At 40.7% G+C, this 24571-nt stretch overlaps 1 protein-coding gene across 8 annotated transcripts; it reads left to right on the forward strand.

The window, feature by feature from the left end:
* The first annotated feature begins 302 nt into the window (after positions 1-302).
* Positions 303-24141, forward strand: LOC115631257 (atypical protein kinase C). 8 transcript variants are annotated; one of them, XM_030531094.1, is made up of 10 exons: positions 303-491; positions 1166-1545; positions 1629-1749; positions 20010-20060; positions 20134-20219; positions 20290-21255; positions 21325-21519; positions 22026-22147; positions 22805-22931; positions 23913-24141. In XM_030531094.1, exons 2-9 carry the CDS (start codon positions 1324-1326, stop codon positions 22890-22892), a joined length of 1851 nt encoding a protein of 616 aa, XP_030386954.1. In that variant the 5' UTR covers positions 303-491; positions 1166-1323; the 3' UTR covers positions 22893-22931; positions 23913-24141. The 8 variants fall into 8 exon arrangements, with proteins under 8 accessions (XP_030386954.1, XP_030387034.1, XP_030386577.1 ...); XM_030531174.1 differs by lacking the exon at positions 22026-22147 and adding an exon at positions 22605-22720 and having other exon boundaries at positions 307-491; XM_030530717.1 differs by lacking the exons at positions 303-491; positions 22026-22147 and adding exons at positions 732-758; positions 22605-22720 and having other exon boundaries at positions 1330-1545.
* Positions 24142-24571: the final 430 nt, after the last annotated feature.

Raw genomic sequence — 24571 nt, forward strand, 5'->3', positions numbered from 1 at the left:
AAACGTGTTGAAATCTTTCCACACAGATACCCTGTTTTTTCTGAATTTGTTTAGAAATATTAAAACAAAATAAAACATTTATCTTGGCGGTCCTGCTCTACCCAATTGCCATATGGGAGTATACTAAAAAGGCGTTTCATTGTTGTATGCAATTTTAGGCAGTGGCGATCTGGGCACACCGATAATATGGCCGCCCTAATAAGTTATCTGCTGGTATCGACTTGCTATCGACCGCCATTCGATAACTAAACCTTAAGTATTTGTTAATTTTGCTGCGCGTAATTAACCAAATGAATTGCGTTTGCAAGCAACAACAATTTAGCATCTAATTGCGCGTGTGCCTAATAAATTGTAAATATAAAATGTTCGTCGGTTTTTAGTTACTTATTATTTTGTGTCCGTTTGTGTTTGCGTACTCGTCGTGCGTGTTTATTAGAAAATTCCCATATAGTGTGCGGCATTTTTGCTTAATCTTTTCTGCGACAGTTAAAGTAAGCAGAGGCATCAATAGTTTAAATAATTGAACTCTTTAGACAATGTTGCTAGAAATGTGCAGAAAATGGCAAACAATTAATTAATGCGACAGTGTCGGTGGCGATTGCAAACAAAAATGCAAATGCTGATGATGGAGAGAAAAAACAGGTTGTCGCTGCTACGCTTTGGTATTTGTTGGTTCTCTCCGACTGGCTGTTCTGGTTGCGGCCTAGCCTTTAACTATTTGGCTAGCTGGTCAATGCACGACGATAATGATAATTAAAGTAAAGTGTAAAACCTTTCTCGCTCTGTTACTATACGCGCCGATTAAATTCAGTTGTTTTGCCATTACTTAACTTTTCTTTGACCATTGATTTACTTTCTGCCCATACAGAGGGCGTTACTTTTTTATTGGTATAGTTGCTGTTGTTGTTGCTATGAATCATGGCTGTGAAACGTTTGTAACTACATACTTGCATAGTTATGTTGGTGCTTGTAGGCTCGGCCAAGGAGCAAGCAACAACAACCACCTGTGGCACAATGTTGTTGTGCCAAATGTCAGGGTTGACAGCTATGCCGCAAATTAAATTAATAAATAAACAATAACCATATTTCTCATTAATTCGCACACATTTTTTGTGTACTGTATATTTAATTATTAACTATGTTACTTAATACGTTTTCTTTGCAGTTTTTTTTCAAAAATTTATTTTGTGATATTTTGGCATGTATTTACATTCTTAAATATTGTTATAAAATACATAATAATTCACTATATTCACACCATTACAATAAACAACTCAAATTATTATAAATACATACATAAACTGTGACAACGCCTCCGTCCAAATGCAGAAAATGCCTTCGCAAATTTTAAACGATGGCAGCGGTGCCGGCGGGGCCGCCAGTGCATTAAATAATGCCGCCTCCCTATTGACGTCCTCACCCAACAGCATTACAGTGAAGACGGCCTACAATGGCCAAATCATTATTACCACCATTAATAAAAATATATCCTACGAGGAACTGTGCTATGAAATACGCAACATTTGCAGATTTCCCGTGGATCAGGTAAGTCCACTGATACTCCAAATTCTATATACATAGTATTGTTGAACTTTTGTCACATCATGTGTTTTCTTATTCCCCTCCAGCCATTTACCATCAAGTGGGTGGACGAGGAGAACGATCCATGCACCATTTCCACGAGCATGGAACTGGATGAGGCCATACGACTATATGAGACGAACTACGACACCCAGTTGGTCATACATGGTGAGTCAGCAGAGCCTGCTTATCGAGTTGTTTGCTTATTATTTGTACGCTTTATTCAATATTTACGCTGCAATGCGATAAGAGCGCTCTCCGGTTATATCTAAAGTTTTTTAAGCATAAGTAGACAAATGAAAATATGTGCATGTATGTACACATATGAATATATTGGTCTTTTGCGTGACCCACTTGGTACCTATTAGCTTTTCGTGCCATTACTTAGAATGGATACATTTTAATACGAATTTAATTCTTACAACTCACGGCTCTGTTTCCGATTTTATATTCGTGTCATCCTCTCCAATTCTAATTGGCTATATTTGAGATAATTTAAATGAAAACCAAGGTAAGGCCGCACCTTATTATAAAGATCAATAAATTGTGATAAGGTGCGTCCCAAAATAAAAACGCCCGACTTAATACAAAATTCTGCACGATATAGCAGTATATAGACCGTTGGCCGGCATATCTTTCAGAATGGCTTCAAGGCTTCGACGTCCTTATACCCTTTTCTGTTTATTGACAAATGTAGAATTCCAAAAGGTAATAGTCATATAGAGGCAAGTTAGTTGAATATGGACAGTAATTTATCATTAAGATTCGATTTTGAGTAAAAAAAAAAGCAAGGCACCCAATTGCTTGGTTAAAATGTGCAGAATAGTCCATTTGGAGATTTTTCTTCTACTCTGTAATGATTATGTGTCCGAATGCTAAGTTTTGTCAGGTTAGGTATATTTTCAAGGAAGTTAAAGTTATAAATTTAAGCTTTTCCACTTGTTTTCATTTCCATTAATTTCATCACTGATTTTGGCGGTTTTCTTTTAGGAAGTCATTCAGTTTTTCTTAATCACGAATTTTAGCTTTCAAACAAGTGCAAGGATAAGCAATTATCGCCCGAAACTTGTTTCATTAATTTAAATATTTAACCGAGCTTAATATTTGCTCTTTGTTCGATCGTCATTTTTGTACCGATATCATAAACAAAATGTTACTTTGTGTGCGATAATCTGGCTTCTATGCATCATCAAATTTAGACCAGAGTTAGTTATAATTATTTTGGCATATAGTCAACATTTAACAAGAGAGAACGCTACAGTCGAGCAAGCCCGACAGTGAAATACTTTGTATTGTTGCAGTTGGTGGGGTTGTACTGGAGAGAATTTGTTTCGCTAATAACTTTTCTCAGAATTTACCGATTTGCATAAAACTAGTAACTAAAGATAACTGTACATAGATTGTGTGTGCAAAGTTTGGTTTATGTAGCTTTTGAAATGTGGACAGTATTGACGAAATTCTGTAGCGGGAGAAGTGGGGAAAATTCCAAAAAATAAAATAAACTTGTCATTTCTCGGACCTAGGAGAATCTGGATGCCAACTTTGGTTATTCTAGCTCTTATAGTTTCTGAGATCCTTGCGTTCATCCAGACGGACAGACGGACGGACAGACGGACGGACGGACGGGCATGACTAGATCGAATTCTCTCGTCATGCTGATTCAGAATATATTTTATGGGGTCGGACATGTTTCCTTCTGCCTGTTACATACTATGACCCTTTTTACCCTACGCGTACAGGGTATAAAAATGAATTTGTAAAATGTAGAATTTGTAAATAGCTCTTTGAATTTAAAAACTTTCCATAAGAGATTCTTACAGCGTCCATAAAATAAAGAACTCGACTCTCCATTTTGATAACTATCCTTATAAAATAACCACTTTTTATTTATCAATGAAAACTAGCCTCGGCACACTCACTTTTCGACCTTTTCGTCGTGTTCGTTAACTTGAAAGTGAAATTAATATAATATGTATTGCTCTTAAAGTTATCAAAACGGAAAAATTTAAAAGTTGAACTGTGTGTTTATTTATTTTATGGCTTCTCATCAAAAATACATTTTTGTTAACACAAATAAAAAGTATAAATGGCTCAAATTTCAGTTGAATTTTTTCCCTGTCTATTTAAATTAGGGCTCTACACTTTTATGGCTCTTATTTTCAGCAACACGGCGTACCATTTTTCCTGTACACCGTTGTTTATTTATTTTTTGAATGAGAGCATCGCACCCAAAACTATGTGGAACAAAGGCCCAAAAGTATGCTGTTATGCTCTGTTTTTCATGTAACTAAAAACTGGTTAAGGGCCAATCCTATTAGGCTGCTTTTGGATTTTGTTTTTGTGTTGCCCACCGCACTTTGCAATTTGATATATAGAATAATGTCGGAGGCCATGTACATTTTTTATTGGCACCCACAGTCATCCACCTTGGAACAAACAATTTTCAATTAAGGCCTAAACTATGTAGCCGTTTACATGTTTTTACAAAATAACTTTTTGAAATTTAATTGACTAACTGGCCAAAGTTGTGCTGCCAGAACAAAGTTATGCAACAGACCCAAACTATGCGACAGGTTAAAGGAATAAAAGCAAAACCTAATTGACTAACAGCTGCCTGCGGAAGTTAGTTGATGTGGTATTAAAAAAGCTATGGAAAGTTGGGTAAAGTAAGCAATGTAGAGTAAATAATTTCGATACTCAAGATATGCGTGTGTGTATAATTTCCTGCGCTAACGCTCTGCAGTGGTCTCATTATAGGCTGTTATAAGTATAGCTGTATGATTCGCATTAGAGTTGAATGTGAGCTAATAAATGGCATATACTCGTATCATACACATTTTACGAATAAGTATTAGATGACTTAAATATTAAACGTATTTCTTAATAAAGCCATAAACTATAGCGCAATTAAAAATACCAGGTACATTGAATTCCTGAATAATGTTGTCTTCTCACAGCCTATGGTCGGTCCTATGTTTGCAAAGAAAATACCAAGGGAGTCAAAAGTTTGGAATAAAAGTTACATGAGATATATGATGGCATTTGTAATTTGTTTAAAAAAATAAGTCATTTTTTAACCCTTTCACCTTTCCACATCTATCTACCCATTTAAGTAGCAGCTGTCACAGTTAGGCCCTACGTGGTGGGCTCTTTTATAACAAAGTCATCAGAAACAATTTTAAACAAACGTCTAAAGCTGTGCTTCATATTTTGTTTGTTGCTTGGCTCGCAGCTGTTGTTGCTAAAGTTCCTCAAACTATGCAACAGTTTTACATATTTTTTATTTAATTGACCATAGCTGGTGGCTGGTTGCAGCAGCAGATGCTTCTATAGTACTTGCCATTCTTTGACCCCAAAAATAAGTCACATGCTGCTATTTAAAGAGCAATTTTATGTACATTTAAGCCTGGTTAAACAATATGCTCGTGCTTTATTAGCTCAATAAACTGGGCTCTGCTCCCAGGCGAGTTACAAGCATAGCCAGAAGCTGGAGCACAACTGAGCTGCCATGTTAATAACATCAAATATTAATTAACTCGTGCAGGCATATTACACTTGCACCCACACACACACACATACACAGAATGTAGCATATTTATGCTTGTGTTTGTGTGTGTGTATGCTTATACGTCTTGTGGCGCCCATAAGTGTGCTGTGGTTTCTGTTTCTTACTCATTTCTTTAGGTTCTTGTTTTTTTTTTTGTGCTCTTTACTCATATTTGAGGAAGCCGGCAGGCAGCCTCGTTTATAATTCATTATAATTAAATTGTTTGCTGGCAGCAGTTAAGTTTGAAATTTAAATTGTTTGTGGTTTCAGTGTTTGTTATTTTTTGGTTGTTGTTTTTGTTTGAAATATTGTTTGTGTGTGCTTGCGTAAAAGCTTTCCACACACACACACAGGCTCGCCTACATACATATGTACATATGTAGATACGAACATGCATGTGTGCGGTCTGTTTAGTTAACTTTCTGTGCTTAATTATGCTTACCACAAAAGTTTGCCTGCAACGTTGGTCGTGGCCGTCGCCCCTTTTTTGTGGCTCTGCATTTTGAATTTTCGTAATGACAAAAAGATATTTCGACAGCAAAAATAAATTGCTAACGACAACAACAACTACAACAACGCCCCATTCTGCTACAACAACACTGCTGGTTTTGTTATTCTTCATGTTGTTGTTTGTCGTGTATTTTTTTGTGTATTTCGGCCACGTGTGAAAAAATGCGGCTTAAAATGTATTAAAAGCATATACTGTGTAGTTTGTCTGTGCATATGCATGTGTGTGAATGTGTGTGTGTGTGTGCCTTAGCGTGTGAATGTGTCTGTGTGTAAGTCAAGGTATTATATTACCGTTACCGCCATATCATATATACACACACACACACACCATCTGGAATATACCTTAAAAGCATTACACGGCACGTCTGTTGATGTTTTTCCTGCTTTGTGTGTGCGTATGTTTGTATAGTTATTGTTATTACCTTTGTTGAATGTATGCGTGTGCATGTGTGTGTGTGCGTGTGCGTTGAGGTTGCTGTTGATTAGTAAATAGCTCTATGTCTATATGCGTGTGTGCGTATGTGTGAGTTGCCTCGTTTTTATAAGCCCTTGTTGTTTTGGTTGCGTTGTGTTTTCGCTACCTTCCGGTTTCATCTCCGGCTAACAATGACGAGCTGAATGCCCCTTGCTCAACCCCTTCTAACCTCACTTCCTTTCTCCGGCGTACCGCAACTCGCCTTTCGCCGCTCACCCCTTGGGCTTCTCGTTATAATTTATGCGCCCAAGATATGGCAACTCTGGCCCACAGTCAACAGCAAAAAACTCATCGCATACGTGCCCGCAATTGTTTCAATTTCCCGCATAACTCATACGCCCAGGTTGCCCGGCAGTCTAGTCTGGTAGGTCCATAGTAACAGCATGAAGAGAACGAGAACGAGAGCGAGAGAGATGCGAGAAGCGAGAGAATTTCCCATAGCCGCTTTAAAAAACAGCTGTGCAGCATTGCCAGCAGTGAAGAGAGTACTCAGTCCAGTCAGTCCCTTTGCTTTAATGGGGCAATGTTGAAGCGACAAAGTCGACGCCAAGTTTGAAAAGAAAAAATTGAGCGCAAGTGCAGAGCAAATTAGAGTCTCGACTGTCAGCGTGCCTGCCTGCCTGCCTGCTTGCCGCCTGCGTCACCTGACATTGAACAGGGCGCATAATCCATGTGCATGCGTATGTGTTTGTGTACAAAAAATATCCCTAGCACAGCGAGCAGCCGTTGTCGACGTCGTTGTCGTCGTCGTCGTCGGACTGCTTCGTACACTCGCGCCGTAGCTTCTCGCCCGTAAGGAAGTGCTGTGCGGATAATTTTCGAAGTTACGCTTCAGTCGCTGTGTAACGCGTCGCGCGCAGCAAATTTACCCAAAATTATACACATACAGGCCATCAGAGCCAGTCAAATACATATATCTAGTATATCAGCTTTACTTCATATTGTATACTTATTCAACGGCTTCACGAAATTTTGCGGTTAGTTGATGTGGGCAGCGAAACGAACTAAAGAAAAAACCAGAGAAGAAAGTCGCAAGTGCCAAAAATTGCATATAATTATTCCCAACAAATTGTTGGCTTGCCAAATTAACAACAACAAAAGAGAAAAAGTGACGCGAAAGAAAAAAATCAATTGCCCCTGGGCAATGTAAAAACAAAAAAAAAAGAAAAGAAAAACAAAAAAATAAAGAAGGAAAGAAAAAGAATTGCCCACTTTCAGGCATCGCGTTTGATTTAGTTGCCGAAAATTTGTGTAACGCGACGGCGAATGGAAAAACTGCTGTTGAAATTGTGCCAGGCGATTACACTATTTTTTACTTTCAGCCTTGTTATGCACTTGGGGTGTGCTGGTGCAAAAATCGAATTTCAATTCATTGCGAAACGCTCGCCTAATTTTGAGCTGCAATTCATGCCTTTAATTTGCGTTACGTAGATTAGTTTTGCCAAGGGCTCGAACTCTGAGAGAATCGTTTCAACAATGCCCAATATTTTGCAAATGTTAGTCTTCATTCTTTTCTGAAACCTATAAAAAGTTAACTTACAGCTTATTGGGGCTTGTTAGAAGGCTGTTGCCTACCTCTTAGCGTCAAATAGACTTGTGATGCTAAAGGCAAGTGAACACTAACATTGTTAAATTGTTTCGTACATCCACACAAGTTGTTTCTAGGGTTATGAAAGCAAATAAAATACTATCTGAAAAGCTGCTTCATGCACTCATTCCCAAACTCTCATTCCCAAACTGGCCAAGCAAATGTTGTAGTCTATAGTAGTTTTATAGTGCTGGTCTTTTGTCTGGTTTTTAAAATGAGAACAATTCCATTTTCCGCTTGCTGCTTGTAAGGTTTTAAATTGTGTTGCGATAGGCAGCGCCTTTTGTCGAATATTGATTGTTCCCATCTCAAGCATTAACATTCCTACTTTGATTGTATGTGTTTTCGAGAAACATTTGAATGTAATGCTCTTCATCGATTGCCGTTCGAGTCATTGATTTTCTTTTTTAGTTTTTCGCAGGATACTTTTCGCTTGCATACTTTGCGGCTGCTGTGCCAGACACATGCAAACAACAGCCAGCGACGATACACACACAAACATGACGCCGTCAGTTTTGTTGGCGGCATACACACACACACACACATGTACACATGCACACACATGTGTGTGTGTGTGTGTGTGTGTGTTTGCATCCCCACCCTAAACTTGACCCCAGGCATTTACACTTCATCAAGCGCTGATTTTGCTTGCACTCACTCGACTTGTGGGCCAAATGTCTAGGTCCTAAAATGCCAAAAACTTGGGCTTGACCAAACACACACCCACACACACACACACACATGCACATACAAAGGCATATGTACATACAAATAGGCGCCCACATACGATATCTCTTCAAAAGCCGCAGGGCAAATACGATTTAGCGTAGGTGTCCTTAAAAATCAAAGACTAATGCTAGATGACTTGCCGACGGTAGAATTTTGTGTGCGCCTGAACTTAAACATTTTTTAGACATTTCTTAAAACCTTAAGGCGTTGCTCCTTCGTTTCGTTTCCCTTCGCTTCTTGTTTTTCCTTTTTATGGCTCTTGTTGTTTAAGTTGTTTTTGCTGTTGCTGCCACCGCTGGTGCTGCTACTGCTGCTGCTTCTGTCAGGTGGCAACACGCTTTGCATAACTAAAACGTGCGCCCCGCCCCGCCCCGCCTCGTCTCTTCTCACTGCACCTTGTCAGCCGCCCGCGCACTTAGTTGGCGACCCAAAGCAACACAATTTTCGCGTTGCATACTTTTAGGCATTTCAAATTTTGCTTCGCTGCGCACACACAAGTGCTGCTGAACCTGCCCCATCTCGGTCGTACTCATCGCCGCCATCGTTCCCGTCGCGTTCGGCTCTCGTTCACGCCCGAATCGTCTCGGCTGCTGAGCCAGCCAGGCAGCCAGCCAATGGGGGCGGGTGGTAGGGCGGACGGGCAGCTAGCCAGGCAGGCAGGCAGGCAGGCAGCTCTGGGCACGGTTTTTCGGCTGACGTTTGCAACAAGACGCACCCGTAGCATCGTCTTTATTCCCTTGCCCATGTTCATCATCATCATCATCATCATCATAATCAGCATAGTTGTCGGAGTCGCTGGCGTTGTCGCTATCGCTATCGCCGTCGAGGTCGCTGTTTTGGTTTCTCGCTTTGTCGCTGCCCTGTCGTGTATTCTTTGGAGATTCATTCTAGTGCACATTATGATTGTTTGGCATATTTTAATGATGCCATTGGGCTTAATGAAATTATTGTTAGTCCAAGCGAACAGACTCCAACCTCCCCACCCCCTTCGTCATCGCACTATGACTTTTGTTTTCGTTATATAGCTGGCCACTTAAATATGCACATAAGGTCCAAAGTCACCTCCAACCACTCCCATCTCATCATCTCGTATTCGTTTTACATGCATGAGCATCCTTAATGCCCAACACTCGTCCAAGCGGCCACTCCCATTTGATTCCCCCCTCCCCGGCCCTGCCGCCCACGAACTTCTTTTTTCCAAATTGTTTTTCTCCGGTGCCGTGAAATTTTACAACCGTGTGCTTGGTTTTTATGGTGGCAAGCAACTTGCGTCATGGGCATAATATCTTGCAAATATCGAAAGCAGGTGCCAGTCAGCGCGGCGGCAAGTTTACAGTTACTTAAAGCCCAGTCAGCTACCTCAGTCAGGCAACATTTGAGACAGCTGTTCTGGCCGTAGCTGGCTCTTGACGTCACTTCATCCATACCTTGAGCTCACAAATTGATGTTTAACTATTTATGCTAGATGTATCTTAAGGATAGTTGGCAATAATGGAAGGTCGTTCAAAGCCTTATTATCGCATGAAAAGTAAAGTGCTTCGCTAAACAGCAAAGTAGGCAGTTTGTGCATGTCCTGATGAATGCCAAAAGATATTGACTGCAATCAATGATTTGATAAAATAATATATAACATTTTTCTGTATATTTCCTATAAATACACACAATAAGGTAAAAGATATTTCAGATTTTTGAGCAATTCGACATAATGCCAAAATAATCCTAATGTACACATGACAATGAAAAATCGGCTTTTAGCTTCAAATGTAATGTGGCAACATAATAATGATATTCATGATTTGCCGATCATTAATTTTGTTGTAGTAAATAATCCTTATGATTGTGTTGCGATTGAAGTATACAGTATGTATGAACCGACTCAACCTCTTTAATCTTATTTTAACTGTATTTAAACAGCTAGCAGCTGTACTTTAAAATCCAAACTTATGTTTACGTTTTCTTTTAATTTAAAAAAAAGAAGAGATGGTTTGGTTTGAAATTATTTAGTTTCAATTTGTTTTGATCTTTATACTTTTCTACAGTTGCAAAGACAAAACCAGACCAAAGACCAACAAGATTTTTCGTTTAATAAAATGACGATAAAAAATGTGCCCCTCATTAGAAGAAGTAGAAACGATTTAAAACATAACATCTTGTTTTAAATTGTTTCTACCTTACTTCTAGTAATATTGAAAGTTTGTCAGCTATACTTGTAGGCCGTTTATAGTAAAAAGATCGTATATTTGATTGATGGTTTTTCGTATAATAAGTCAATGCATGTGTTTTCATATTTCATACAGATACCAATACAAAGTTCCTTCTAATGCTAAGTTAGAGCAATTAATAATTTAGGTCCATTTAGGTTCGGATTGACTTCAAAACATAGCCATACAGAATTTGTTAAATGTTTCCTACAACTAATACTTCAGATAAGCAGCAAGTGCAACTAAACTTCTAGCAAACATTAAATTAAATCGAAAGGTTTCAAGGTTTTTATCTTTAATGTTTGCTTACACATTTTAGATATTGAATGGTCAACAGACCTTATTCTCAATAACATTTATGTTTAAATGCGCTAAAAAAAGTGACCAAGCTTTAAAAATGTGCCGGATAAGCTGACATTATTCTTCAGAATTGCTGTAAAGATTGTTCTACTTTAGTAGTGTTTCCTGCACTCTGTAAACAATCTTTTAGAGCACATAAATCCTCACTATTCAAATTATTATCTAAGTGCACTCTTTACGAGTAAATTTTCCTCATTCATATTTCATTTTTCTGAGCCGGCATTCTATCAACTTTACACACTTTAAAGCGAGCTCCCGTTTCGGCTTTTATGCCACTCTGATTGAGTTACCGCATGAAAGAAGCTGCCGACACCGGGAGCCGCCAGAGACCGAGCAACCCACCACCAGGCCAGCAACCAATATTCATGCTCCAATTGCAGTCCGAAAACAATGGCGGCAGTGTGTGTTTATTTTTAGCAAACGCCAGCAAAACCCCATGGGAGAGGGCAACCGAACTCAGTGGAGCTTCCCGACTGCAGTTTGCAGCAATGCGTTGTGGTCTCCAACCAGCACCAGCACCAGCAGTGGCAGTTGATTTGCCTGCTAGCTGCTCGGATGACAGGAGGGCAGGGTGGCAGGGTGGCAGGGGACAGGATGGCTTGTTGTTCTTGTTTGCTAGCATCAGCAAAAAGGAAAGAAAGGAAACTATAAGGAGACGTTTGCCTGCTAAATTATATAGCGCTTAGTTGGCATAATGCAACAAAAAGCTAAGTGGGTGTACGAGCAACGACAACAACGTCTTGATTTCAAGTGTATCGAAGGTGGGGGATGGGGGGATGGGGCGATGTGGTTGACAACAGCATCCACTCGTTAATCATGCGAATTATGCATGCAAGTGGAATACTTAATTTCAATGGTCTAAACAACAACGTGAGGCTGCTATACTTGTAGTATTTCGATGACCTACCAATACACTTGAAGAAAAGGAAGGGCAGGCACAGTTTTCTATTTACACTTGAGTGCACAGCAAGAAATTTAGTTGATCTAGGCGAGCTGGATGAGAGGGCGCTCTGAAGACAAGTGTGGATGGGATGGGATGGGATGGTTGAGGAGGCAAGTAGCGAGGGTTGTTTGTTGTTGCATACTTCTTGGGGCATCGCATCAGTGAGCGAATTTCCTTTCGCTCTCATCAATTGCTGTGCACTCTCTCTTTCTCTGCTTTGCATGTTTTCTTTTTCGTGCTCCCGCTCTCGTCTCTGCCTCTCTCTTTCTCGCCTTGTCTGTTCCGCCATCGTCTTTGTCGCCGCTTTTCACGCCTTTGTCAATTTGCAGCAACTTGTGCGCTCGTTTGACTTGGGTTAAATTGTTTGTGATTGTCGCAGCGCTTCTGTATGCGTTTATACTGGTATTTCTTTCTGTGTCTCTGTCTCTGTGTGTGTGTGTGTGTGTGTGTGTGTGTGTGTCTGTGTGGGTATTGGTGTCTCTGTCAGAGCTGTCAGCTGTTACGCTTGCAGCTGCATGACTTTCCGCCCACTGCCCTTTGCCGTTATTACACAATAACTGTTTTTTTTCTTTTAGGTGTGGTTTTCTGCTGCTGCTTCTGCTTCTGCTTTAACGTCTTCATGACGCCCCCAGAAACCACGCCCACGCACATGTGGCTCATGTGCACTGTGCGTTTCAATTATGACATTACCATAACCATTAAATGCCCCCCACCTCGTTTTTAATCAATCATTACAACTGCAGGAAGGGCTTGCGGCATTTTGTTGCTTGGCTTTGAAACTTTCCATTGTATAGTCTAAGGCGGCCTATTTTATTCCTCCTCTTGCTGCCTTGGCCTGACTTATACCCGTATATTTATTGTTGCTGTGCCATGTGCCCTCAGAGACACATTGGCGCCGTCTATGCCTAACACCGCCAGCCATTGTCTCGTAATGTGTCAAACTTTTACCCACTCTCTGATTGTTTTCTTCTTCATGATGATGTTGACATTGTCGGCTTAGCCCGCCGGACATGTTTTACAGTGAAAATTCTTAATATATACTTATTGTACACTTATTTATATGCAACAAATATTTACTGAAGCCTATGGTACTTGGGAGTGCTTAAAAACTTTTCTTATCGATTTAGTCATTCTTACATGGTTTGATCCCAACATTCAGTGGTGTTTGATTCCTTTGTGTTTTGGTTTTTTGACGGCTTAGTCCGCCAGACATGAAAATTCTTAATATAAAATTATTTTTTAAATATAGAATCGTGTTCTTATTTATATGCAAAAAATATTTACTTGAAGCCTCTGGATTTGGAAGAATGTTCTTGAAAACTTTCGATGTTATACGAGAACCGGACAAATATTCTAAAGCATCCTTTCATGGTGATCCAGTGTTTTTAGATTTCTTTCATCGATAATAATCGTATTCTTTAAATCTGAAAAGCTAAAAAGTAATATTGGAGATTATTTGAATTGAAGAATAACCGGAAAATGTCTTTATAATAAATTGTATTTATAAAGAGGTGCGTTGTCAAGACTTTCCACTGTGTATGCAAATTTGCGGCAATTAAACGAAACGAAACGAAACAGCCAGCAGCAATTGTGCCTAGAAACTTCAAAGTAAACCAATTCAAAAAACCAAAGCAGTAGCAACTACAACAACAACAAAAAACAACGACAACAGCAACTGAAGTTTAAACAAAACTTGAAGATGGCCTGGGGCTACTGGTCGGCCACAACTGTAGATCGCGGCCGTTCGCCACGACGTCTAACGCAGTGCACGCCATTGCCGGTGCAATTAGTGCAGCAGCAGGATGAGGAGGAGGAGCAGCAACAGCAGCAGCAGCAGCAATCACAACCGCAGCAGCAACAACAACAAACGCAAACGCAGCAGCAGCAGCAGCAGCAAGGAGACGGCAGTGGCGGCGGAGGGGAAACTCTCTGCTACAGTCCCAGTTGCCGGTCGCGCTGCTCAAGTCCTTGTCCGGGCTCTCCATGCGGCTCCATAACACCGCCACCGCCACCGTTGCTCACTTCATCGCAGCAACATCTGCATCAGCATTCCAATAAGAATTGTCCAGCGGCTCAACAGCTGCTCTCACATTTGGACAGCTATGCGGCACGACGGCAATCGCTGGATCAGCTGGATAGTCCGCAGGTAGGCGGCATCAGTAACCTAGCAGAGCAACAGCAACTCAGTGAACTTTGCCTTTGCTCTCTCCCGCACCAGCAGTCCAAGTACTTCGACATTCAGGCCAATCAGCTGTCGGACATCATGTGCCGGGGTGCGGTGGTAAGCTCTATTCAGTCGGCCAATAACACCCTGACTCGGGGTGTCTCTCTGCACAGTCGCAGCGGCAGCGCTCACGGCAGCGTTCATGGAGGCAGTCATCATGGCAGCCATCACAGCCACAGCCATCATGGGAGTGCGCACGGATCTTTGGGCTGTTTGCAAAGTGGCGGCGGAGTCGGTAGCACTGGCAGCATTGGCATCCTCTCGACCGGACACATCGATACCGGCGACTATGATGTGCCACATCCTCATCCCTATACGCATCATTATATGCAGACTACGGCTTCGGTGACGCCACCGCATGCCACCTTAAGTCGTCCGGGTTCGGCAGGCGCCGTTTGCACGGGTCACGATTCCGGCTCGGATTCCAGTCAGGGCTGCGGCGGCTCCATCATGGGTGGCATGTTAGCCATGCATGGCTTGGGAGGCGCAGCTCCCGGCCATATGGGCAGCCTGGGGCACCACAGTACGGGCAGCGGTTCGCTGGGACGCTGCTCCAGTCGTTGTCACAATACGAACACGACCACAACTGATGATTCCGGCGGCGGCAGCAGCGGTGGAGGCGGCGGCATACTCATGGACTATCATCATAGTCAGGGCCGTGGCAGTGTAGGAGGTGGCGGCGTCAGCATTGGCCATCACAGCGGCAGTGCAGGCAGTGGATTGAATGGCTGTGGTGCCGGCAGCGGCAGTATTGGTGGCCGCAGCAGCGTTTTGGGCACCATACACAACGGCCATGGGCATCACCATCAGCAGTACCATCACGAGTGCATCCACTATGAGAGACTGCCCATACCAGTGCCCATACCAACGGTACCCATGACCGCTGTTCAACAGCAACAGCTGCCGGTGCAGCATCATCTACAGTCGGAGGAGGAGATCGAACCGGCATATGCGACAGGTAATTAATATTTGCGGGAGAAATCAAGTTCGGCTTTGGTTGCTTTAGGTCTCTTGTATTATTTGGAGACCCTTGGAGGCCCCTTTGATGAGTAGGCATTAACCAAATGTCTCCAATAAATGCACGGGCTATAAAAAGTGGAAGAACTCGGAAGAACCAAGCTAAACCGGGCTTAGTTATTATAGTGCATATACTTCCTGCGTGTATACAGGTACACAGACGGACGGACTCGTCAACTAACTAACCTAGTATACCATTTTACCATTTAGGTATTATTAATTCATTTAATTATTTTATTAATTTATTTTCAAATTTAAGTTACGATATACTTGTGTAAATGAATTACATATATATTTTCTTAAATCACAGGAGAAATAATACAACAAATTACAAAAATCATAATGTTAAGGATCGTATATAATATTTTGATTAGAGTATTGCAGCAGTATCTACTCGGACTAAATAACGAATCAATCAGTTACAGCTTTATACTCGTTTGTTGTTGTTGTTTGGTTTTCGTTGAGTTGTTCATTCTCCTCCTCTGACATTCAGATTTCTTTTGTTTATCAAATACACGTATGAGTATATCTCTATGGCTAGTTTCTATATACCGTTTTAACATTTGAATTTGCACACATAATCACATTTGTTTCTGGTTTATCGAGCTAATATTGGAGCACTCGTAGGTGATCTCATAGCGCATAACACGGGCTTGGTTTTCTATACCCTGTACCCGTAGGGTAAAAAGGGTATATTAGGTTTGTGCAAAGTATTTAACATGCAGAAGGAAGCATCTCCGACCCCATCAAGTACATATATTCTGAATCAGCATGACAAGAGAAATCGATGTAGACGTGTCCGTCCGTCCGTCTGTCCGTCTGGATGAACGCAAGGATCTCAGAAACTATAAAAGCTAGAATAACCAAAGTTGGCATCCAGATTCTCCTAGATCCGACAAAGGACGAGTTTATTTTATTTTTTTGGAATTTCCCCCCCTCCCCGCTACAGAATTTCGTCAATACTGCCCATATTTCCAAATATACATTAACCAAACTTTGCACACATAATTTTATATTAATCTATACGTGTGTTTCAAATTTCATCTAAATCGGTTAATTCTAAGAAAAGTTATTAGCGAAAACATTTAACTCCGGTACTACGCCCACAAGCTGCAGCATCGAGTTCGCTCATCTTCTTCTTTAGCTTCTACTAGAGGCGCATATACCTCAGTGTCGGAAGTTTATCTGGGTACGGGGTATTACACTGTCGGGCTCGCTCGACTGTAGCGTTCTCTCTTGCTTGAGGCATTGCAGAATTTCTTTCCTAATGTCGGAGCACGAACTGGTTCGTTTTATACATCCCCCGAATGTATAGAATGTATGGACTTGGACTGTTTGTTTGTCGGTGCTACTATCTTATCGGTTTGCTTCGTTTTGCCATTCGTCGCGCTCTCACTAACTTGCTCTTAATTAGCCGATAGAGATGGAGACGAAGGCAGCGACGGCGACGGCGACGGCGACAATGACAACGCTATCGACAAAGACCGCGATGTCATTCAGTTCTAGTGACATTTCAATTGCCACTTGAATCTGTTGATTCTTTTGCCTTCTCGTTCGCTCTGTGCTTAGACCATTGTTGGCGGTGCTACGCCAAAGACGCGTTCAGTACGTCGTTAGACCTCTCACTGGGAGGCAGCCAGTCAAGAGCCTTCCGCGCGTGCCATTTCCCACCGTTGACTGATTCGTAGACATTGATTATCTAAAATAAAAAAATCGAAATTGCGTCTGACCTGCGTTGAACTCGCCACACAATGATCATCTGGAGCGGTTTCTGCGAGGCGGCGCAAATCTATAGCACTCAGACGGCCACTTTCATGAGTGGAGGCACTTCGTGTTAGTATTGGCGATGGCTCTGAACGAATCAAATAAACTGTGCTTGAATCAATCAATATCAGTACTATTATGTTATGTGATTTTCCAATACATGAGCTGTGATAACAATATCAATAATGTGCATATAGTACAATTAAGTGATTACGAACAAATAAGTGATTAATCAATTGTTCATTTTACGATTCTCTAACTTACTTACTTTGGAATCGTTTCGGGAAAATGTTCGAACTACATTAAATTGCCTTGAAAATCGTAGTTCTTCACAAAAATCTAGTTAACAATCGAAAGGCATTTGAGTGTGCTGAGTTTTTTGTTATAAATTGAAGATTTACTCATCATTATCAGAGAGTCAAAACATTGTTAAGCACCGAAAAATGTTAGAACAATGATTTGTTTTTTAAACTTTTTCTGAAACTTGTAGCCCCAATGTACCTAAAAATTTAGGAACTATTGCAAAAGGAAGTTCTTACTGGTTACATATAGAAATTGGAAAATTATAGCTGATTGAGAACGAAATCGTAACACTAGTAGCCAAGCGCTTCGTTCCCCTTTGATAGATTCACATTCAAAGAAAAAAGTCCATCCCTTTTTTGAGATAACAATAATGGTCTTCTCACCAGCAGAGTGTAAAGCGGCAGTCTCATATCTTCAGATTACCATATCAAATGGCGGTACGATATGTTACTTCCAATGCCACTGGCACACATGCACAGTTTTATGCGTGACCGCGAACTGCATAATCGCCGAGTTTTATGGCACTGCATTGTAAATATGTTTCTGTATTTCCCAATATTTTCAGGCAAAGTCTATAAATTTGCAGTGTTATCTTTTTGCCAACAGCATTTAGTGTTAGGTATACAATAATACTTACCTGGCTTCTTTTCTGTGTGCTTGCTATTGTACAACAGAAAACCAAACAAATTTTGTCACTCTTATCACACACTGTGCTGATTAGATATGAATATACACTTGTATATAGGTGTATACTTGTATATTCGTATGTGTGCACTTATTCATATACTCTAGGTCAAAATCGGCAACATTATTGCTTAGGCGACAAGTCGAATTGATCTTACAAACAAAACGTGAACCCTTGAATGACCAATTGACGAATATGCCGACGAATTTTGATATCTCCGTCAACAATTGGAGTCAATTGTGTCAGAGATCCACACAAGCCGCCAGTCAGTCAGTTAGTCAGTTAGACAGTGAACAGCGCCCATCGTTTTCAATTACTAATGGCAGGCAGTCGTCTCTTCTGCTATGCGGAAAACTTAATTAATAATGTACCCTGTTCTTGGAAACATTGCCTCGCTCTTTTTTCCAAGAGAGCGGGCCACAATGCTCTATTTTCGTATTACAATGAAGGCATTGTAAATCGTATAGAAGCCCAAAAACGAAAGTGCGTTTAAGGTTAAGGCCAGCCAAAATCGTCATATTTCATAAGTTGGAATGAAAGCTAAGAACCAAAGATAAATACTCGCACATCGCTTCAAATTATTAATTTAAATTTAAAAAAACTTTCAACAAATGTATTTTTTATTTCGCGGAATTGGCCTGCAGATTTGGCCATAACACGGCAGTTTGATATTTATTTAGATATAAGACCACTCTTACTAGAGCATGATAACTATCCATAGTAGAGTACCTCGATGTTTTCGATAATTTTGTATGAATCCATCGATACTATCGATAGTTCCATCGAAGTTTGAATGCAATAAAAAGAATTAAAGAAAAACATAATTTATTTAATGTCACGATCCTGTACAATGCTGATTGAGAAGATATATTTTTGTACATGTTAGTGGGTTGAACAAGCGTATATTGTTGTAAAGGCGTTTTTCCCTTAAAATGTTTCCACAATGTTTCTCCCTTTGCTGTGGCGCTTTCAATTTTGGGTTCAGAGACCATTGTTTCTTAAAAAAGAAGGAAAACACACATTTTTATTAACACAAGACTTACTTGTTGAAACATGTTAACTTTCTCTTTTGAGAAATTTGTCCACTTTTTTCCTACTCCAGCCACAGCCAACACCACCAATCGACTTTCAGAAATATTATATTTATATTAATTAAATAAATATGAATAAATTAAAATTGCACTTGCCAATTTTCTGTATTCCTCTTAACGTGCACTTCTACGAACGAACTATCGAAAAATTTAAAACTATCGATAGTATCGATAGTGCCATCGATATTTCTCATGCTCTAACTCCTACGGAAACTTAAAAAAAAACTACAAGCAACTTTTAAAACATGCTTCCGGCGTGATTCGAACCGAGCCATATATTCAGGAACGAACTCACATTGTGGGACTGTTTGTCCACATATAGTAAGCTGAATAATGTAATTCTAAATTTATTTGAAAAGGTATGCTAGATGTTGAGCTTTATTCGAGTAGTGTACGTTTAAAAAAAAAAAGTTTGCTACAAAATGTGTGAATGTTTTAATGCAAAAAATGTTTTTCCAATAAAGGCTAATGTTTTTAGAATTAAATATTTACAAGAAACGTATACACGTATAGAATCAAAGGAGTATATATTTAATTTAAGGAATTTATGTGCAGCTGCTCTAGTACTATAGTCTCAGACTTGTGTGGGTCTTAGGTGGGTTCAAAAGGTGTAATTATTAATATAACATTTCGAAATATCCTTAAACGCTTTTTAGAATTATAAACTGCAATGAGGGTATTTAAGTATCGGCTTCCGAATGCTTGTGTCTATCTGTTGCGCGCTCTTGCTGGCCATGGTGCGTGGCATTGATGACTCCTGATAAAGTGAGGCGCGCTCTGGGTGTGCGTCAGTCGCAGAGTTGGTGCCGTCATGTGTTAACGTTTGTCCAATGTGGCTGGGAAAAAATCCATTTATAAGTAAAAACTTATGGCTTGTTGCTATCTGATAAGACTTAGAATGCAAGCAAATACTAAACAGCTGTCCTATTTGTAATTATCTTGATATATAGTAGTACTATATAATTGAATGTCTTCTATCCTTACATTGCAGTATTCCCCAATGTTCCTCAAGCGCCTGGTTTGTCCTGCGATGGCGAAGATCGTGAGTACACACATACATTATATACTTGTATGTATTTTTGAAAGTCTTCATTCAATGTGGTTATCTATTGCAGGCAGCATCTATAGACGTGGCGCGCGCCGTTGGCGAAAATTGTATCGCGTCAATGGTCACATTTTCCAGGCCAAGCGCTTCAATCGTGTAAGTTAATGACAATGAAGATATATACAAGTAGTTGTTCTGAACTAATGAAGCTTTCTTCTCGTGACAGCGCGCCTTCTGTGCCTATTGCCAGGATCGCATCTGGGGACTGGGTCGTCAGGGTTTCAAGTGCATACAATGCAAGCTGTTGGTACACAAAAAGTGTCACAAGTTGGTGCAAAAGCACTGCACCGATCAGCCGGAGCCGCTGATCAAGGATCGCGCTGAGGAGACCAGTGATCCGATGCCCGTTCCTTTACCGCCGCTGCCTTACGAAACGGTTGGCAGCAGCAGCGTCGGTGGCGATGCTTGTGAAACGCACGAGCACACGCACATTGTGGCGCCACCGCCGCCCGAGGACCCCCTAGAGCCGGGCACACAGCGTCAGTATTCGCTCAGTGACTTCGAGCTGATACGCGTCATCGGACGCGGCAGCTACGCCAAAGTGCTGATGGTCGAGTTGCGGCGGACACGTCGCATCTATGCCATGAAGGTGATCAAAAAGGCGTTGGTCACAGACGACGAGGACATTGACTGGGTGCAGACGGAGAAGCATGTGTTTGAGACGGCGTCGAATCATCCGTTTTTGGTCGGCTTGCACTCCTGCTTCCAGACCCCTTCACGTCTCTTCTTTGTTATTGAGTTTGTGCGCGGTGGCGACTTGATGTACCACATGCAACGACAGCGGCGACTGCCTGAGGAGCATGCCCGCTTCTATGCTGCGGAGATAAGCTTGGCGCTGAACTTCTTGCACGAGAAGGGCATTATTTATCGGGACTTGAAGCTCGACAACGTGCTGCTGGACCACGAGGGTCATATCAAGTTAACCGATTATGGTATGTGCAAGGAAGGCATTAGACCGGGCGATACTACGTCCACGTTTTGTGGCACGCCCAATTATATTGCGCCCGAGATATTGCGCGGCGAGGATTATGGATTCTCAGTCGACTGGTGGGCGCTGGGGGTGTTGCTCTATGAAATGCTGGCTGGACGCAGTCCATTTGACATAGCCGGCGCATCTGAAAACCCGGATCAGGTTGGTTGCCATTTGAGTTTAGCATCAGTTTGCACTCTCAATTGATTTGATTTCCATCTTTTGTCTCAGAATACCGAGGACTATCTGTTCCAAGTGATTCTGGAGAAAACTATACGTATACCGCGCTCTTTGAGTGTGAAGGCCGCCTCAGTGCTCAAAGGTTTCCTCAACAAGAATCCGGCAGATCGTTTGGGCTGCCATCGTGAATCTGCCTTCATGGATATTGTCAATCATCCATTCTTCAAAGTCATCGACTGGGAAATGGTAAGTGTGCTCCCAACTGTTGAACTACATGTCCCTGTGCTGTTGATGATGATAGGTAAAAATTAATCTGGTAATGCTTCACCCATATGCCTAGCGCTAACAGAACAGCTGTTAAAAACGTGTAGTAATGCTTAGTATCTATATGTAATCTTAGGGAAGAGGTAATTCGGACTTGAGGTATATCGATAACAGACTCATGTATAGTATAATTATTGTGTTAAAATTCGATATAACTATTTATTGAATAGAGTTTTCCTAGCTTTGTTATGCAGACTGGATCTGTTCGACGCCAGAACAGAATCTTAAACAGAAGTTTAGTTCCAAATTTAAGAATCTTCGCTCTTATGGATGAAGTGAGCTACGAGTATGATGCTCGTATCTGTGGGAAATCGTGTTGAAATATAAATTTATAGTTGCCATTAAAATCTTATTTTATTAAAAGAAACGTATATGTTTTGCTGTACATATCTACCTACCTATGTAAATGCGTGTGTTTATATGAAAAGATTGCACAGAAGGAGGTACAACCGCCTTATATTCCAACCCTTGATCCTGGCGATCCATATATGACTACAAACTTTGACGTTCAATTTACCAGAGAACCGGCTGAATTGACGCCAGATGATCCGTAAGTTTGAGCAAAAAACAAAAAACAAAAAAAAACAACAACAACAAAAGAGCCTAGCTACAAAAATATATATTTTGTTAAATAAGCTCCAAGCATGAAACCCAATAAGTAAACCTCTCCAAAAATTAAATCTAGAGCAGAACGGGCCAACTGGCTAACAGGTAATGTTCGCACTCTTGACGATCCATGCTTCCCCCTCCCGTTCGCCATGCTTTTGCCCCTCTCTCCACAACTCTCGTACAACTCCAACTTATCATCATCAATGGACACGCTCATAGAAAATAAAAACACACAAACCCATGCATATTTCACTTGTGTGTTTAGCTTTTAACAATAAATTTGTTTATCATTTGTGAATTGGCGTAGAATATTCTCTATAACGTTCTTTCTTTTCAATATCTTTGCATAAATGATCATCAATGCATCATACATCAAACACTCATCCATAACCATGCAGCTCGAACGCAAACAGGTTTCGCCACCATTTAAGCCACGCTTAGACTCAGATCGCGATTTGGCAAACTTCCCGCCCGAGTTTACAGGCGAGGCAGTGCAGCTAACGCCGGACGATGAGTAAGTCTCAACATTGTCCTTTTGTATCTACAATTTAGTGAGTTGCGAGCTATTAAATGTATTTTAACTTTTCTCTTACCATAGCCATGTCATTGATAGCATCGATCAATCGGAGTTCGAAGGCTTTGAGTATGTGAACCCATTGCTGATGTCTTTGGAGGATTGCGTCTGACATCACGAGACGTGTGATCTGCATCCGTATAATATGCGTGTAAGTACTTAGTAGATTAAGACTTTTTTTGCGCGACATATTGACGTTTTCGGTAAAGGGTATTTGTTTACAAATTAGACAAGAAGTTCGTCCCTAAGAAAGTTACATACTCGAACATACAAGTATATTAGTATTTAAAGCATATTTGGAAAACTTCTGATGCCCACAGTACAGATTGCAGGAAAAATGAAATAGCATTTGGTAGTTTGCTTGCTACAAGCAATATTATGCCAATACTGTTTTGTTTCTGACCTTAAATAACACTATACGGGGCCTGGCATAGCTCACACGAGCTAGCAGGGGAATCCCATTGCGAGTTTGTTCCTGAGTGTAGACACTCACTCGTTCCGAATCACGCCGCATGTAATGAAGACATAATACTGAAATATCAAAGTTAAATAAAATGCTAATATCTTTTCTAGTAACAGACGTAGTAGGCCAAATAATTATTCATACTGAACGGTGCCAAGTAACCTAAAGTAAATAAGAAAGATAAATTAATAACACTATGACTTTAAGCTCTTATCCTTGCTGTTAAATAATGTACACAACCGATTTTCGCAGTTCTCCACGGACTGCTTTGTTTTTGTCATCAGGAAAAAGGTGTCAACTCCGGACTAAATAAGGCCCTAACTTTTGGCCAACTCCAGTGGCTTCTTGGCAATCGCTAGCTTCATGTGGCATTATTGAAAACAGTAAAGTTCCGTATTTCGTGATTGACTGCCCATGGTAGATAAGTCCCTTCCTGTCGCATCAAATGCACAGACAAAATTATAGTCGTGGCTTGGATAAGAACATTTTCTTAACATATACATACTGCTTTTTTTGTCACTAGCATGCATGATTAACAAAATGTATTAAATGAATCGGCATATCACGAATTGCCGGATTATTTTTATTTTCCCTTGTGGAACAGTGGAAATATAAATCACAAATTTAAATACAAGTCGAAATGATTAGGTGTTTTAACTTAAATTGCAGCTTTATGGTGAGGACTCCAGTGATTATGATTCTGTGGCCGATGATTTGAGCATCTTGCATTTGAATAGCGCGAGTGCCGCTCCCAATACCAATAATAATCTAAGCCAGCAGCTATATCGCCAGCAGCAGCAACAGCCGCAGCAGCAATTTCATTCGCATCAGCATCAACAGCAACAACTGCAGTCAGCAGCAGCAGCAGCTATGGCTTATCCACAGCAGCAGCAACAACAATTACAACAACTGCAGCATCCGCAGCAGCAGCAGCAGCAACAACAGCAATATCATCATAATGGTAACAATAATAATCATAACAATCAAATGCAAGCAAATAATAATAAAAGTCTACTACAGCACATGTTTTGCCTTCCATTGAACTAATTAAAATAACGAATTAAGAAATTGAACAACCACAGCAACAAGAGCAACAAGCAACAAACAACAAACAGCACAGCAACAAACAGAAATAGAATGCAAGCAAGAAGAAAATAAATGATATTTATCGAAAAAACAAAAAATTGGTCACACCAAATAAAATTTAAAGAACATCCAAGAAAAAGTCACAAGTTGCAAGTATTACACTATACTACAAAACAAACAAAAACAACTAATTACTTTACTACTTAAGCAGCACCTAGGCAGCCAGGCAAACTCTATGCAAG

Source organism: Scaptodrosophila lebanonensis, unplaced genomic scaffold, assembly GCF_003285725.1.
Source record: "Scaptodrosophila lebanonensis strain 11010-0011.00,11010-0021.00 unplaced genomic scaffold, SlebRS2 tig00000001-arrow-pilon, whole genome shotgun sequence".
In the NCBI taxonomy this organism is placed as follows: Eukaryota; Metazoa; Arthropoda; class Insecta; order Diptera; family Drosophilidae; genus Scaptodrosophila; species Scaptodrosophila lebanonensis.

Coding starts and splice junctions, on each gene's coding strand:
- LOC115631257 (XM_030528359.1), top strand. CDS start 13,634: ATGGCCTGGGGCTACTGGTCGGCCACAACTGTAGATCGCGGCCGTTCG. Junction 15,117..20,009: donor CGAACCGGCATATGCGACAG/GTAATTAATATT, acceptor CTTACATTGCAG/TATTCCCCAATGTTCCTCAA. Junction 21,256..21,324: donor CATCTGAAAACCCGGATCAG/GTTGGTTGCCAT, acceptor CTTTTGTCTCAG/AATACCGAGGACTATCTGTT.